Source organism: Furipterus horrens, unplaced genomic scaffold (genome assembly GCF_987537825.1).
Source record: "Furipterus horrens unplaced genomic scaffold, mFurHor1.1.pri manual_scaffold_2, whole genome shotgun sequence".
Classification (NCBI taxonomy): domain Eukaryota; kingdom Metazoa; phylum Chordata; class Mammalia; order Chiroptera; family Furipteridae; genus Furipterus; species Furipterus horrens.
In genome coordinates this window covers 12,270,979-12,289,052 of record NW_028327172.1, presented here as the reverse complement: position 1 = coordinate 12,289,052, position 18,074 = coordinate 12,270,979, and the positions used below count along the sequence as shown (strand labels likewise).

General features: G+C 39.3%; 1 protein-coding gene across 6 annotated transcripts in view; it reads right to left on the bottom strand.

Annotated features, from left to right (window-relative positions):
• The window catches only part of AMBRA1 (autophagy and beclin 1 regulator 1), a 170,488-nt gene that overhangs the window by 29,902 nt on the left and 122,512 nt on the right, over nt 1–18,074 (bottom strand). For all 6 annotated transcript variants that reach the window (XM_090261960.1, XM_090261914.1, XM_090261923.1 and 3 more), the window contains one exon: nt 11,902–12,012. In XM_090261960.1, coding sequence (XP_090118086.1) covers nt 11,902–12,012 — 111 coding nt within the window. The remainder of the gene's footprint in view (nt 1–11,901; nt 12,013–18,074) is intronic.

The following is an 18,074-nucleotide window of genomic DNA, read 5'->3' as shown; positions in this document are numbered from 1 at the left end:
CACCATTAGGACTCTGTACTGCTCATCTTCCAACCCACCATCTGCTCTAGCCTGCATGGCTGGATTTATCTAGTTAGCACTGAGACTGTCTGCTCCTTATTCAGGGTCCCAAGCCTGTTGCCAAGAAGATGACAATCTCCTCCTCCTCCCTGGATTGACACATGATTCCATTTGGGGAAACAGAACCAAAGGAACCGTGGGCAGCCTCAGGAGCGTGTCCATCTTGGTTTTCTAACCTTGATGTTGGCATGACTCTTAGAAAGATAATAAAATGACAATTCAGATGATAACCATCAAAGGCAGGGAGAGAAGCAAAGTAAAGAAGTCATAAATATTAGGTAGGACATGAAAATAAATAGGGAAGGAGCTGGGACACTGTGGACTTTGAGACAGCTTTGCAGTTACTATTTTACCCACATTTAATGTCTAAAAAAATGCATGGTGGAGGGGAACAAGGGGGAGAAAATTGGAACTGTTGTAACAATATAATCAATAAAAAACATTAAAAAAATAATAATAAAAAATAAAAAATGCATGGTGGGTATTTTATGAAAGTAGGCTTTTCTATCTTGCTATTTCAAAGATCTAGCTCATGTGTGTTAACAGGCAATTCAGTAGAACATATAGAGCCTATGATGACCCTCAAAAGGCACTACCAACATAAAAAAAAAAAAGCACTGTATTGCTTACTGTCATGTTAATTTCTAAGAGGGGCAGGGGGAGGGGAAGAGAGTACAAGTAAGGTTTACCTTTTTCTGAAAACCTTGGCCTTAAGCCCCTGAAAAACTAGGCACATAAAACAAAAAGCATTTGTCAGCCTGGAATCCAGCACAGATGTGTTTGTACTGTATTATGATGATTCTGAGTCAACAGCCATCTCGCAAAGTTTGTCCCCTCCCCGCAACTCCATCCAGTTTCACAACTGCTCCCCCTTGTAGCAGTGAGCGCACAGATCTGCATGTAACAAATGAAAAGAGAATGCTGAAATTTAAAACAGAGCCTCTCCAGCAGCAGGTTCTGTGTCAGAAACTGTGCGGCCCGTGTTCTCGGCTTGCAATTCTACCCGACTGAAGGGGATGGGGTGGGCGCGCAATGATTTGGTAGTTTCATTTCGATGAGCACTGGGTGGTGTGTTTACAATTTCATTTTTATTTCAATGCTCCAATTAGCAACTTAACATTTGCTGCTTGCTGTCTGTTAATTTTCCACGTGGAAATGGAAATGTTCAGTTACAATGGTGCGTGGTCAGTGCTGCAGTTCACTTGTGCAGCTTCTTCTCAGAAGGAGGAAATTGTGACGAGTTACCAGTAATTTAAACAAGGAGAGATTTCTTAAATCTTTGTTACTACTTTTTTTGGACCATAGGAAGAAACGCACTAATGACAAGGACAACTTATCCTTTTTGGACTCAACAGTAAGGTAAGCAGGTAGGGAAAAAGGTGACGTGAAATGTAGCCTAAGGTGCTGGCAACCACTCACCACCAGAAATCTGATTCTCCTCCTGCCTTGCTTTATTACTACTGGTTCTCCAGCGTTAGCCTGCATCAGAATCACCTGGAGGGCTTATTAAAAACAAGGCCAGCATAAGGCTTGAGAATTTGCATTTCTAACGAGTTTCCAGGTGTCTGAAGCTGCCGGGCTGGGGCCATACTTGAAAACAGCTGCCTTACCAACAGTCCAGATACCTAATCTGTAGACCGAGCAACCTGCCCTGCCCTTAAAGGTAAAACACGTGAGGAATGATGATGAGGCAGTTAGCTATGCAGCAGAGAATGGAAATGAAGGCTAGGAAAGAAAGGATTTTTCAAATCAAAACTGCTTAAGAGCTTCAGGGAGGCAGCTCCAGGGGAGAAAAAAAAAAAAAAGATACAGAAGACAGCAGGAAGCCCTGTTCCAGACTCTGCAATGTAATCTCCTTCTAATTATAAATGATTTCCAAGTGAAAATGCCCTAGCAGGGAATGGGAGGGGTTAGAAATACTGATGCCTGGAGGAGCAGATGGCTCTGCCTTCCTATCAGTTCCATACATTATAAACACCTTGTTCAAAGATTTATAGCCTGTTGCTGGCCGGCTAGGGAGGCCAAGGGAGTGATTAGCAGTTGTGGTGCTTTTGCAAATGCAAAAACCCAAAGGGGCTGAAATCAGCAGGAAAATGTCCTCTTGGCTGTCTCTGAGCCCCTTCTGTTTCAGAGTAAGACCTCCTGCCCCCCAGAGCTCCAGGTGAGAGCTTGGCTTTGAGCCCCAAAGGCACCAGGTGCTCTATCCCTGGGCTCTGATCTGCCCCCTACCACTGAAGGCACCCTAGTAACCCTGAGCTACTTACCCAACAAGAGGTGACTTTTAAAAGGTATAATTCAGTGAATCTAATGAGTTCCTTTTTTCATGAAAAGAGTTTCAAAGTTATGCATTTGAGGCCTTAGTCACAAACTTCTAAACTCTTTCCAGATAGTATCCCAACTGAAATAGGCAACAGGAATCTTTAGCATAACTCCAGAAGTTATCAAAACCATAACCAGACTTTATTCAGACCAACCAGGAAATAAAAGCAGTTAAGAGCTAAGGACAGGAACCTCAAGTAAAAGTGACCATCATTCTAGGGCAGTGGTTCTCAACCTTCCTAATGCCGCGACCCTTTAATACAGTTCCTTAGGTTGTGGTGACCCCCAACCATAAAATTATTTTTGTTGCTACTTCATACCTGTAATTTTGCTACTGTTATGAATCATAATGTAAATATCTGATATGCGGGATGTATTTTCATTGTTACAAATTGAACATAATTAAAGCATAGTGATTAATCACAAAAACAATATGTGTTTTCCGATGGTCTTAGGCCACCCCTGTGAAAGGGTCGTTCGATCCCCAAAGGGGTTGCGACCCACAGGTTGAGAACCGCTGGTCTAGAGGGTAACGCCAGGAAAGGGAACACTGGCTGTCACCAGACACAGGTGTCCTAAACTCCCACAGTGCAGGTTTTCCCCAAGGCCAAAACTCTAAGTGAAAGAGGGCACTTTTAAAAGCAGAATTCTACCACGATTTAAATGAGGGAGACCGGTGAGCCAAACCAAATCAGACAACCTGGTTGCACATGATGTTCTCTGATCAGCTGAGGTTTTACAAGAGCCATGATCAAAAGATGTAAGAAGGAACACAGAACGAGAATGACAGGAAGCTGTCGTTGGAACGAGCTAAGAGGCTTGTACAAAAAAATGTATGTTAAAGGCATCCCAAAAGCCCTGTGAGCTATGCTACCAGCATATTCAATGCCTTTGTTCTTCTGAGTATTTTGCTTTTCTCTCAAGGAAAATGATGTCCAACTGAGTAGAAGCAGCATGCTTAATAAGGATCAGAAGCCCATTACAGATGAGGCAACAAGTTAAGGAATCAACTGTCTTGTTTACATGAACATCACTCTCTAGAGATGAAAAACAATGTTTTCTCAGAGTACTGAAAACAGAGACAGGTGTGACTTTAGAATTATTGGCCATTCTCTCAAAGAATCACAGTGCAATTTGCAAGAAAAAGGCACGATAAAAATAGCTAACACTTAACCATTTACTATAGTAAATGACAGGTACTGTTGGAAGTGCCTGACATGTATTAACTTATTTAATCCTCATAACAATCCTATGAGGTTTGCACTATTGTAATCCTCATTTGTAGACAAGGAAACCACATGTGGAGAGACTAAGTAACCAAGGTCACACTGCTAGAAGGTAGCTGAGCAGGGATTTGAACCTGGACAGTGTAACTCAAGAGGTCATGTGTTTAACCATCATAGGACAGTTGACAAGAAAAGTTATCAAAGAACTAACTCTCCCCATGCTTATGTAAAAAAAAAAAAAGAAAAAGAGAGAGAGAAGGAAAAAAAGCATCAGGTCCAGACCTTTGTTTAAAAAGTATAAGTAATTCCATGCCCTAGCCAGGTGGCTCAGTTGGTTGGCGCGTCGTCCTGTACACCAAAAAGGTTGTAGGTTCGATTCCCAGTCAGGGCACATATCTAGGTTGTGGATTCGTCCCCAGTCAGGTCATGAATAGGAGGTAACCAGTCTGTTCTCTCTCTCTCTCTCTCTCTCTCTCTCTCTCTCTCTCTCTCTCTCTCTCTCTCTCTCTCTCTCTCCCTCCCTCCCTCCCCCTTCCTTCCTCTTTCTCTACAATCAATAAATATATCCTCAAGTGAGGGTAAAAAAAAAAAAAAAGTATAAGCAATTCCAATACTATTTAAACTGTTTCAGTCCAAGAAGAAAAACCTCCAAATTATAACACAAGCATAATACCAATACCAAAACCTACAGATTTTAGAAACAAGGACAGATTCATCCCACAAACATCAATGAAATAAACTCTAATTATTAGCAAGCTACATGAAGGGGACTTAACATTAAAGAATGTATCATGAACCGGGTGTGTGTGTGTGTGTGTGTGTGTGTGTGTGTGTGTGTGTGTGTGTGTGTGTGTGTGTGTGTGTGTTCAAGGAATGGAAGGATGGGTTCAACAGTACAGGATCTATTAACTTAATGATCATATCATTAGTTCAAAGGAGAGAAAACATATGATCATCTCCATAGATGCAGAAAAGGCAGGACGAAATTCAATATCCATTCTTGATAAAAACTCTCAGTAAAATAGGACTAGATGACTTTCTTAAAATGATAAATGATTTCTCTCTAGTTCAACCCAAAAGCCAGCAATATGCTTTCTGAGTAAAAGTTGGATGTTTTCCTGTTCAAGTCAGGAACAACATGACTGCTATTATTTAGCATTGTTCTGAGGATAGCAGCCAATGCATTTAGACAGAGAAAGAAATCACAGGTGTAAAACTTGGAATGGAGGAGGTAAAATTGCTACTATTTATAGGTAACACGCTTAGAAAACCCATGAGATTTAGATGATAACAACTAGTAAACAAATTCAGTAAGATAGGATTTAAGAAATAAACTTATAACAATGTATTTAAGAAATGTATAGGAGCAAATGAAGAAAACTTTTAACATTCCTAAGAATACAAGAGAAACTTAAAGAAACTTAAAATCATACCATGTTCTTACATTGGAAGATAGAAAGATATTAAATCTCCTTAAGTTAATTTACAAAGTTACTGCAATTCCAATACTTATGCTAAGAGGATTTTTTTTCGGGGGGGGGGGGCGCGAAACAAGGTAGTTTTAAAGTCCATGCATGAAAACAAAAGTGCCTGAGCAGGCAGGAAAATTTGGATTAAACAAATAACAAGAGGAAACTAGTCCTACCAGATTCTAAACTTAAAGCCTCAAAACATAAACCCATGTGATACTCTCACAAGAATAATCAGACAGATCACTGGAACAAAACAGCCTAGAAAAGACATCTAAATACACACAGGTAGTTATCAATAGGATGAAAGGGACAACCCAAGTCAATGGAGGCAAATGGATTTATTCTATAAATTGTCTGGGACAAATGAGTAGTCATATAAAGGGAAAAGTTGGATTATACTTTGCTTCTTTGGAACTAGGTTAAATTTCCTGGTGAATCAAAGATTTAAAGGTAAAAAATAAATTTACAAAATTACTACTTGATCTTCCTAATGAGGACACAAAATCTAGGAACCATAAAAAGAAAGTTGCATAATTCTGACTACTTAAGTAAGTTCTATGAGAAAAACCACCTTCAGCAAAGTCAAAATACAAATGACAACTAGTAAGTTCCTGTAAGTTACTTTTCGCATTTATAAAGCAGTCCTGTGAAACTGATGAGGAAAAGACCAGCAACACAACAGAAACCCAGGGAAAGAAAGCACGTGGACACGTCAAGAAGAGGCTACACGCAAGGCTCAGTGTATGAAGAAGCACACAACCCAGTTTGTAATATAAGAAATACAAATTCAAAACACCTACATACTATTTTTTTACCTATTAGATGTTCAGATATCAAAATATATGATAACACAGGGGAACAATTTTTAACATAATTCCTGTTGAGTTCAATCTTTCAGCTGTTTTAGACTTAAATGGGCATGCTGATTTCAAAACTGCACTTAAGTTTTCTTCTATCACGTCAATTTTTTCTCTACAGCTTATCTTAATGCAACCACTCTAGGCTGGATTGAGCCTGGATGGAGGGAAGCACTAGCACTCTCCTATTGGCTGAGAGCAAACCTTCCTCAAGCGCGGGGAGGGTTGGGGGATGACCTTGGAGGCCAGTGACAGGTTCATACTTGTCTAGGCTATTCAGTTACACATGAGACAGTGTGGTGAGAGGTTGTATGCCGCTCTATATAGTGAATCATATTCCGAAGTGTAGTCCAAGTCTTGTCTGTATACAAGGAGTTAGCAGAATTTATTATTTTATTTACATACATTCTTATTTTCTTTCCTTCGGATCATGTCTGCCTCTGTTATTTCTCGTCCTAAGCGCCTAAAGAACCCTGATGCGTTTTGTTATATCCGTGGCAGTTGCACCATTCCCAGTCAGAGTACAAACATCAGCTCATTTGTCAGGCAAGCCTATTTTGCATATTTCAAAGTAAAACTTGGCGATCAAGATAAGTCTTGGACCCCTCACGAGGTGTGCAAGCAGTGTGTCAAGAGATTACAGATGTGGACGAAGGGAACATGTGACAAATTGCCATTTGGTATAACTATGGTTTGGCGAGAGCCCAGAGATCATTCCAGCGACTGTTACTTTTGTAGAGTGAAAATGTCAGGTATAACAAGAAAAAAAAATGTAAAATAGAGTATCCTAGTCTACCATCAGCTATACGCCCAGTGCCTCATTCAGCTGAAATCCCAGTGCCAGTTTTCACTGAACTCCCCTCTTTCGAAAAACAGGAGTATGGTGGAGAACTAAGTGACAGCAACGATGAAGATTTTGAAATTGAAGATGACTCAGTTCATAAGGGATTTGATCAGCATGAGTTGAAAGATTTGGCACGAGATTTGGGACCATCCAGAAAGACTTCAGAACTCCTAACATCAAGACTGCATGAGAAAAACTTGCTTGAAAAAGGAGTGAAGGCATCCTACTTTTCATCAAGAGAAAGTGCATTTCTGCAGTACTTTTGAAGTGACGGTGGCTTTGTGTATTGCTATAACATACACGGTTTAATGGAGGAATTGGGAATTCCAACCTATAACACAACTGAATGGCGACTGTTCATCGAAAGCTCAAAGCAGAGCTTGAAGTGTATTCTCCTCCACAATGGCAATTTATTTGGTGTGGTCCCAGTTGGCCATTCAGTTTGTTTTCATGAAGAACATGAAGACATAAAGAGAGTCATTGATCTGTTGCAATATCACAAGCACAATTGGATCATCTGTGTTGACCTTCAAATGGTCTGCTTCCTTCTTGGTCAGCAACACGGATACACCAAGTATCCCTGTTTTCTGTGTATGTGGGACAGCAGAGCTCGTGAGAAGCATTAGGTGGAGTCAAATTGGCCTCCTCTGACCTCAAACCTGGTGATCCAAACATTCCACATGAGCCACTTGTTGACAGAAAGAACATTATATTCCCACCTCTGCACATAAAACTGGGTCTTGTGAAGCAATTTGTGAAAGCTTTGCCAACTGAAGGAGACTGTTTCAAGTATCTCATTTTGGCATTTCCTAGCCTGTTGTTTGAAAAGAGAAAATACCTTAATATGTATGTTTGGTAGCAGAACTTTACTATTTGTACACAATTTGACTTACAGTAACAATATATAGCCTTGATATGAATAAAATAACTCTAAGTAAACAGTATATTCAGGTAATTTTTTTCTTTATTTTCCTTTGTATGTACATTTTGTATGATTTTGGGGACAAAGGGAAGGTATCCTGTACCTTAAAAACATTGATGTGTTAGAGAAAAACTGGGGTCATTTTTGGATTCAGACGCCAAAAGTTAGTCAAAAACAAGTCAGATCTAACTCAACAAAAACTGTGTTCCCCAGTGTAATACATTTTACAATCAAGAGGTTGGAAACAGAGCTCTCATAAACTTAGATGGGAGTATAAATTGGCATTACCAGCACAGAGAGTGATTTAGCAACATCTACTAAAATCACAAATACATACAATTCCATTTCTAGGAACATATCCCATAGACATACCTGCACAAGAGCAAATGACAAACGGCATTGTGGTTTGTACAGCAAAAGACTGAAAACAACTTAAAAGTCCCTCATCAAAAAAGACTGGTTAAGAATGACAGTAGTTTTGGACAATGGAATACTAGGCAGTTAATTAAAAAGAACAAATAAACTCTTTATACACTGATATGACAAGATCAAAATATGTTGTAAAGAAAGTGAAGCGCAGAAAGAAGCATGTATATAACATGCTGCCATTTGCATTAAACAGAAGGTGGAAAAACATTCATTTGTATTTGCTTGTACATACATAGAATATTCTTCAAAAGACACACAAGAAACTGCTAATTATGGTTGCCGATGGGGAGGAGTGGTGGGTAGCTGGAAGCAGGGCTGGTAAACTTCACTGTATATCCTTTTCTAGTTTTAAAATTTTTGAATGGTGAGTGTATTTCAAATTATTGTATTTCAATTATCATAAAGTAAACAAAATAGAGCAATAACATAACTGAAAATAAATTATGATGAACAAGATCTGGGCCCGAAATATAGAGATGAACAAGCAAACTTGGTATCCCCGGCAGAATGGAAGGACAGATTATTGAACGTGTGGGTTAGAAGTACTTAGAAAGAAATGATTGCTACTGAGGTTTCACTAAGACCAGGACATGAAAAAATAACCTCACTTTCACTGTCTGATAAGGATACCATGAGTGGCATATCAGAAAATGTCACCGAGAATTATCTTGGTGATTTTAAGGCATCTGACGAAATCTTACAATACCTTGTAGATGAGACAGAAAAACGTGGGCTTCAGATGTGAACACCGAGCCCAGGTTGCTAATTCATGAACCAGAATCTACATAGAGGAGATCCACAGTAACATACTACATGGCTTGATGCAATGTTCTAACTGATTCACCATTTTGCTAGTAACCTGAAGGAAGACAGAGAAAGCAAGTTCATCAAGCTATTGGACAATGTTAGATTGAGAGAGAAAAAATGAGTCAAAGTTCAAATGGAAGTTTGAGAGGCAAGAACTAGAAATGGCAACTGACACTATTAAGATAAAAAAACAAACCTGCTTTGGTTTTTAAAAGATTCAAATTGCACAAGTAACTACAGGATGGTAGTACTGTGGTTTATTAATAATTATCAAAGAATTTTAAGTTACTGCAAACTCAGTAGTGGCTTCAGAAAAAACCGCTGAAATCTTAGGCTGAATTAACGCAGTCTAAAGCGCCACGGTACTATGCACTGGACAGCTCTCACCTAGAGATTTCTACTCAGTTCTGGACCCCAAAACTAAAAGGGAACATGAGCAGAATTTCTCAAGGACTTGAACACCGGACCAGTAAAAGTCTAGCCTGAAAAGAAAGATTTAAAGGGAAATCACAGTTTATCTTCAAATAGCTTGGAGGTCTGTCACTAAGAAGAGGCATCATTAGCCCCGGCTGGGTGGCCTAGTTGGTTAGAGTGTTGTCCTGTACACCACAAGGTTGCAAGTTTGATCCCCAGGAGGCAACTAATTGATGTTTCTCTCTCATGTCGATTTCTTTTTTATTTTAATTGTATTTTTACTGTTTATGCTATTATAGTTATCCTGATTTTTACCCTCTTTGCCCACCTCTAACCAGCACCCCTTCTCTCAGGCAATCCCCATACCATTGTCCGTGTCCTTGGGTCATGCATATATGTTCTTTGGCTAATCCCTTCACCTTCTTTCATCCAGTACTGTCCTCCCCTCGGACAATTGTCAGTATGTTTCATGTATCCATGGTTCTGTTTCTATTTTGTTCGTTATTTTGTTCATTACATTTCACATATAAGCGAGATCATATGGTATTTGCCTTTCCCTGACTGGCTTGTTTCACTTAGCATAATATCCTCCAGGTCTATCCATGCTGCATAGTATCCCATTGTGTAAACGTACCACAGCTGCCCTGGCGGGTGTGACTCAGTGGATTGAGTGCCGGCCTGTGAACCAAAAGGTTGCCAGTTTAATTCCCAGTTGGGGCATGTGCCTGGGTTGCGGGCTAGGTGGGCCAGGTTCTCCAGTTGGGGGTGTGTGGGAGGGTTAGGGTTGGGGTTACAAAATAGTCACTTGGATGTAAAGTACAACATAGGGAATATAGTCAATAATACAGTAGTCCCTCACTATAATCGCGGTTCACTTACCGCGGCCTCACTGTATCGCGGGATTTTTAAAAATATTATATTTCATTATTTATCGCGGATTTTTCGCTATATTGCGGGCTTTTGCGGTACTGTATACGTATGTTGTTAAAGTTACGTAGGTTTAAGAGTGTAGAATGAATGTAAGGTTCCTACTTTGCAGGGGGTCTGGAACACAATATCCGTGATAAGTGAGGGAACACTGTATTGTAATGACTATGTATGGTGCCAGGTGGCACTGGAAGTATCAGGGGGACCAATTTATAAAGTATATGACTGTCTAAGCACTATGCCATACGCCTGAAACTAACACAAAGTAATACTGAATGTAAAAAAAAAAAGAAAAGAAAGAAAAATATTCAACAAACAACAAGTGCTGGCGAGGATGTAGAGAAACGGGAACCCTAGTTCACTATTGGTGGGAATGCAGACTGGTGCAGCCACTGTGGAAAACAGTATGGAATTTCCTCAGAAAACTAAAAATGGAACTGTCTTTTGAACCAGCGATTCCACTGCTAGGATTTTACCTGAAGAGTCCTGAAACCCTAATTCAAAAGAACTTATGCACCCCTATGTTCATAGCAGCGCTGTTTACAATAGCCAAGTACTGGAAACAGCCTAAGTGCCCGTCTGTAAGATGAGTGGATCAAAAAACCGTGGTACATTTACACAATGGAATACTATGTAGCAGAAAGAAAGAAGAAACTCCTGCCATTTGCGACAACATGGATGGAACTAGAGAGAATTATGCTTAGCAAAATAAGCCAGGCAAAGAAAGAAAAATACCATATGATATCACCTAATACAGGAAACTAAAGAACAACACAAACAAAAGAACAAAATTGAACAAGGAACAGAATAACAGTTACTAGGGGGATGGGGGGAGAGAAGGGGGATAAGTAGGGGAAGGGTTTAGTCAAGGAACGTGTATACATGACTCATGGACATGGACAACGGGGGGGATGACTATGGGAGAAGGGGTGGGCTGGGTGGGGGGGAACAGCGAGGGAAAAAATGGGACAACTGTAATTGAAAAACAATAAAAAATTAAATAAAATGAAATAAAGAAATATTCAAGTAGAGGCTGAACTGCCACTTCTCAGGAATGTGTAAGAGTCCTGCATTACACAGAAAGTGAAATGAGATGTCGCCTGAAATGCTATGGTCCAATTAAAGACCTGGGACACGGGACTGCAGACTTCCCTAGAGGCTGGGAAACCAGACCGTGAGACAGACAAATTTGTAAACGTATACATATATCAGTTATGATCCTCAAATCCATTCCATTCAGACCTGGATTAATAAATGAGTTTAACACACTGTAGTCTTTCCTCAAGGATCACAAGCTCAGCTCTCAGTCTACACTCCCTTCTCTTTCTCTCAGTTCCACCAAACTTTTAGGCTTAGAACAATGAACTACTCACAGTCAGCTTCTCAGGGCACAGACATCTTCATTTCTGGGTCCACTTTAGCACTGTTCCTAGTACTGTACCTACCATTGTTCACTGCCCTATACATGTCTGCTGAAGCGCTTAAATGAAAGTTGCAGAAATGGGACATGGCAACCTGCTTCTCAACAAGATGATGAGAAGTCCAGTGTACGTGGGCTTCTTGTTCTGGCTCACCAGTCGGAGATACCCCATCCACCAGTACCCCAAGTTCCACCTTGGCTTACCATTACTGATTTCCGGGAGGTCAAATTTAGTGAAGTCCCACCACTGGAGCCGGTAGGTAGTATTGGCAATGTTACTGGCCACAGCAGACTGTCCATCACCAATCACTGCCCCTGGTGGGGAGAAGATAAAGAGAGCACATTACAGTATTTATCTGCTTCTTTCCACTGAGAACGTAAGTCAATCCAGTACTGGGATTAACAGGAGAGAAGGAAGAAGAACCATATTAAGGGTGAAGAAGGCTGGCAAGTCCCATCTGTCACGTCCCCGTCTCAAAGAGAAACCAGACATGTTTCTAAAGAACAATTCTGCATGGAAATATGGTCCCATTCATCAGCCCTTCCCATTATTAACATCTACTTATGCCAACAGTGTCGCAGACACTGTATATATCCTATCTAGTAAGCTCACAATTTAAGAGAGACAGATGAATCTTCATAAAAACGGGAGAAACAAAAAGTGAAAAAAATGAGAGGACACCATTAACACAGAAAAGCATTTTAGTCCCTGGATGTCTTTGTGGTAAGCAGCACTCTTTGGGAGAAAGCATCTCCTCCTTAATATATGACCATCTTCCTAATAAAACACGTCAAAAGGAGGCTTCCTCCAGGGAAGAGGCAGCCACCATACAGTTGATTGGATAGACAGACAGTAAGAAACAAATGTAGTAACTGTTAATTTCTTCTGTACCCCTGTCATGTAACACAGCAGAAATTTTTAAGCCTAGTTTTCCAGCATCAAAATATTTTTATTAAGACAATATTTTATAACCCCAAACCCCCTACAGCACAAGAAAATCCTTGAATCCAGATTCACTTGTAACATCTCACAGCTTAACTTGCCCTGAGAAACACACTTCTGTATGACACTTTTTCCTTGGTACCCAATTAAATAAAAAAATGGATTTTTTTTTTAACAGGATGACACTTTAATTTGCAGTTGTATTTCATTTACATGAACATGTCATTTCCTCCTCCTCCTTCCAAGGTGCGTTTCATACACAACCACCCTTCTGATCAGACAGAGCCAAACCCACTTGGGAGAACATCCTTGTATGCTCATGATCGACAACCTAAATGGTATTCTCTGCTGCAAAGCAATCCCTACTTCTGAGAAACTAAACTTGCTAGAGCGTACTCGTCTCGGGACAGTGGACAATTTTATACCCACATTCTTCAGTATCACCGTATTCCTCCTCTGCATATCACCGCAAAGTGTCTCGTCATCTGTTTCTTCTTCTTCTTCTTTTTACTTTTAGAAAACTGCATTTATTGCTCTGTTAATCCTGGGTTTTTTCCAATTCTTTCCTCTCAAATGGTCAAGAGATTGTTCAGAGAGAAAACGTCTTCTATACAAGCCATGAAGTATCAGAAAAGTACTCTTCTCTAGTTCCTGCAGGCCAATGCAGGAGAAGACTTTCCAACATTAGTTTACTAATAGTGTCCTGTTTCAATTTGTAAAGAAAGGTACAAGAACTGTAACAGCTCATTTCCGAGATGATAATACTTCTAGGTTATATATTCTCAATATGGGCATTACTGCCCTCCTGAGGATGAAAACTAGCTCATGGGGGAAAAAATTCTTAGTACGATTTCTAGTTCCCTTCCCAAGTATTGCAGTATATAAACAGGTATACAGCATAACTATGATATTAAAATTTCATGGGTGTAGAGAAGATTAGGAAAAAATGTCTAAAAAGGCTCCTCAGGAAGATAATAATGAAATAGAGGTTGAGAAATACTGTTCTAGAGAAAACAATACCCCCAAAGCAGCATATTCTTTAATAGCTTACAGAGTCGAAGACAGACCCAAGTGCTCATGATTTCCCTAAGGCCTGAGGAAGACAGCACCTGGGGGTGCTGTCAATGAGTCCACTGACTTCAAACACCTATCAAGGGTCCTGTGGCACAGCACCCAAATGAGGTAACTACATGCCCTTCTATAATAATTACATCTGATTGGAAACTTCGGCTAAACTTCTGGGTCGAGAGGAGGTTAAGAGTCCTACAGGACTTCCTTAATAAGCACTTTCTTGATTTTTACAGGTCTGCTTGATAATGAAAACCATTTTTTAGTTCTAAGGTCTTCCCCAGGACTATGCCTTCACCTTACTGGCCACAGGCCTACTAAATGGTTAGGTTTTTTTTTAACAGGGTGGTACTTTTCCTTCCTGATGTTCTGAGAGACAGGCTTGGTTGGCCTGCGCTTCCCAGGACAGAATTATTCCATTTCACTTTGACCCAGGCTCAGTTCCACTGAGCTTGTGAACTGTTCCCCTGGCTTGCTTATCTAGATGGTTGACATCTCCCTCTGACCACCAGTGTCTCTCAAATTACTTCAGTTCCTTATCATTTTCTTCTGCTTCTCATAGAAAAGCATGTAACCTAAAATGGAAGAAGGTAAGTCGATCCTCTCAGTATACGATGAAAGAAATGCTACTTACTGAAAGAAGGAAGAAAATAAATGAAGGAAAAAAAAAAAAACACAAATTCTAGGAGCTAAAATACGGGAGAGAAGATGAAAGCTATGAACGGAAAGTCAATTAAGGAAAACACCAGATGCTTTATGAGTTGTGGACCTGCGACCGATAACAGTAACGACTCAGAAGACTCCAACCCACAGCTCCAGGAGCGTCCTGTGCAGGCCTCAAGGAACGTCTCCTGGAGAATAGCTGTGCAACAAAATAAACGTGCGTAGAAGTGACTGGGGAGGTGTTCTCTGCCAATAGTGCCAGAGTGCTGAGAAGAAAAGAAGCCTGGCACCAGAGAGGATCCGTTTTCAGTGCCATGTAAATATAGATTAGGGAGCTAAAGATGCCAGCAACAGATTAGAGCAGTGTCACCAGATTCTCTTTGCAAGAACCAGGCCTGCCTCTCGGAACATCAGAAAGAAAAAGTATCACCCAACCACTTAGTAGGACGCTGGCCACTAAGGTGAAGGTACAGGTAACGAGCCGGAATGAGGAAATGGACTGCTACAAAGTATTTACATAGGAGGCACTTAGCCTCAGAAACCAAACCCTGAGAGACTGCTGAGGGATTTCTGAGGCCACAGGGTTTTCTCCATAACAAGGAACAAGCTAGCCTCAGGTTTCTCAACCCCCAGTGTTGATATTTTGGGCCAGATGACTCTTGGTTTAGGGGGTGGGATGGGTCTTGGGCATCGTAGGATGTTTAGCAGCATCCCTGCCCTCCCCTTATAATAACAGTAATAATACCTACAACATATAGGGCTGTTGGGAGAACTTACTGAAACAATTAATGTAATGTGATGGCAAATAATAAGTGTCTAATAAATTACCACCATTAAAATTAATTTGGATCATTTACACCAATCACTATGCTTTTCCTCTATGGGTACAGCTCTGTAATCAACAGCACACAGAGGTCCTTTTGTAAGAGACTGGCCCAAATAATGTCGTAGCACCAAGAGGAAGAATCACTTAATTTTAGAATTAAGGTCAATTGTCTAAGCCCTGGACTCTTTACAAAGTATGCTGTCAGATCACAAGAGAATTAAAATAGAAATCAGTAATAAAAAGATAACTGGAATATCCTAAAATACTTGGAAATTAAGCAACACCTTAAGTAATACATGGCTCAAAGAAAATATCTCAAGAGAAATTTTAAAATATTTTGAGCCTTGACTCATGTGGCTCAGGGCTGGGCATTGTCCGCAGACCAAGAGGTCACTGGTTTGATTCCCGGTCAAGGCACATGTCTGGGTTGTGGGCTAGGTCCCCAATAGGATGAGTGTGAGAGGCAACTGAGTGATGCTTCTCTCCCTTTCTTTATCCGTCCGATCTCCTCTCTCTAAAAATAAATAAATAAAATCTTTAAAAATTTATTATTAAAAATATTTTGTACTAAATGAAAATACAACTTATTAAAATCTTGGGGTACAGCAAAAGCAGTGCCAAAAGGGAAATTTACCGCAAAGAATGCCTATATTAGAAAAGAAGAAATATCTATTGTAAAATCAATAACTTAAGCTTCTACCTTAGGAAACAAAATGAAGGGCAAATTAAATCCAAAGTAAGCAGAAGAAAATATATAAAAATTAGACAGAAATCAATGAAACTACAAAGAAGACATCAATAGAGAAAAAATATCAATGAAAACAAAAGCTGGTTCTTGGAAAAGATTAATAAAATCAATAAACCTCTAGCCAGGGTAACTAGGAATAGAAGAGACACAACACAAATTATTAACATCAGAAACAAAAGGGGGGACATGACTAATGATCCTATGGACACTAAAAAAATAATGAAGGACTATGATAAACAACTCGACACCTGCAGATCTGATAACCTAGATGAAACATGCCAATTCCTTGAAAGATACAGTCTACCATAATTTACACAATTTAATAGATTGATTCAATCATTAAATCTATTAAATTGATTCAATCATTAATAACGTCCCAAAACAGAAAGCACCTAGGCCCAGGTAGGTTCATTGGTAAGTTCTACCAAACATCTAAGGAAGAAATTCTATCAAATCTTTATAATCTTTTTCCAGAAAACAGAAGTAGGAATACTTCCTGACTCATTCTATGAGGCCAGCATTACCTCAATACCAAAACCAGATAAAGACATTGAATAAAAATTAAAAACCACAGCCCTGGCTGGTGTGGCTCAGTGGATTGAGCACTGGCCTGTGAACCACAGGGTTGCTGGTTTGATTCCCAGTCAGGGCACATGCCTGGGCTGCAGGCCAGGTCCTCAGTTGGGGTGCATGAGAGGCAACCTTAACATTGATGTTTCTCTCCTTCTCTTCCCCTCTCTCTAAAAATAAATAAAATCTTTAAAACAAAAAGGGACAGCCATTAAAAAAAAAAACCCTACAGATTAATATCTTTCATGAATATACATACATACAAGCAAAAATCCTGAACAATGTATTAGCAAATCAATTCCAAAAAAAATGTATTAAAAAATGTTTATATTATAAATGCAAGTGGGACTTACCTCAGGTATGCAAGACTGATTTCACATTTGAAAATCAAATATAATCCACTACCTCAACAGGATAAAGAAAATCTTATGATCATATGAACTGATGCAGGAAAAGCATTTGACAAAATCTGAGATCTATTCATGATGAAAATTATCATCAAACCAGGAAGAGAGGACTTCCTCAATTTTATAAAAGTCTACAGCTAAAATCATACAAGTGTATGGGGGGCAAAGGATTATTTGACGTTGGGTGGTGGGCACACAATACAGTGTACAGATCGTGTATCATAGAAATATACATTTGAAATCTATATAATCTTATTAACCAATGTCACCCAAATAAATTAATTAAAAAAAAAAAAAAACTAACACTCAGCTCTTGCTATAGCAACTGCTACATGCCATTTTTCAGAACAGTAGAAAATAACATCCTTTTGCTTTCTTGAGTCATTAAATCTGCGATGCTGATAAAAAATAATAAAATAATAATAAAATAAAATCATAGTTACTGTGAAAAACTATATGCTTTTCTCCTTGCTGGGAACAAACAAGGATATTTCCTCTAACCACTCCTCTTCAATATTGTACCAGAAGTCCTAGCTAGTGCAATAAGACAAGAAAAGTAAATAAGAGGTAAGAGATTAGAGAGGAAAAAATAAAGTTGCCTTTATTTACAGATTATATGATTGCCTATGTAGAAAATCCCAAATAACAAAGAAGTTAACTCTTGGAACAATTAAGCCATTATATCAAGGTTGCAGCATACAAGGCTAATATACAAAAAGTCAACTGCTTTCCTCTACACCAGCAATGAGCAAATGGAAAATTAGAATTTGAAATTAAAAATACAATATCATTTATATTAGACCAAAAAAAGAAATACTTAGGTATAAATCTAAAAATATTATGTGTAAGATGTATATGATGAAAACTACAAAACCCTGATAAATCATAAAAGATCAAAAAAGGTTTTCAATAAATATTAGGAAGACTCAATAATGTTAAGATGTCAATTTTCCCGAACTGGATCTACAGTATCCCCTCAGTTATCGCAGGTATTACGTCCTAAACCCCCCTGCGATAGGTGAAAATCCGTGAAGTAGAAACCTTACATTTATTTTAGTATTTATATATATATTTTAGGCTTTATAAACCCTTCCCACACACTTATAAACCGTTCCCAGTCCCTTATTAACCTTTTCCACACTTTTATAAACA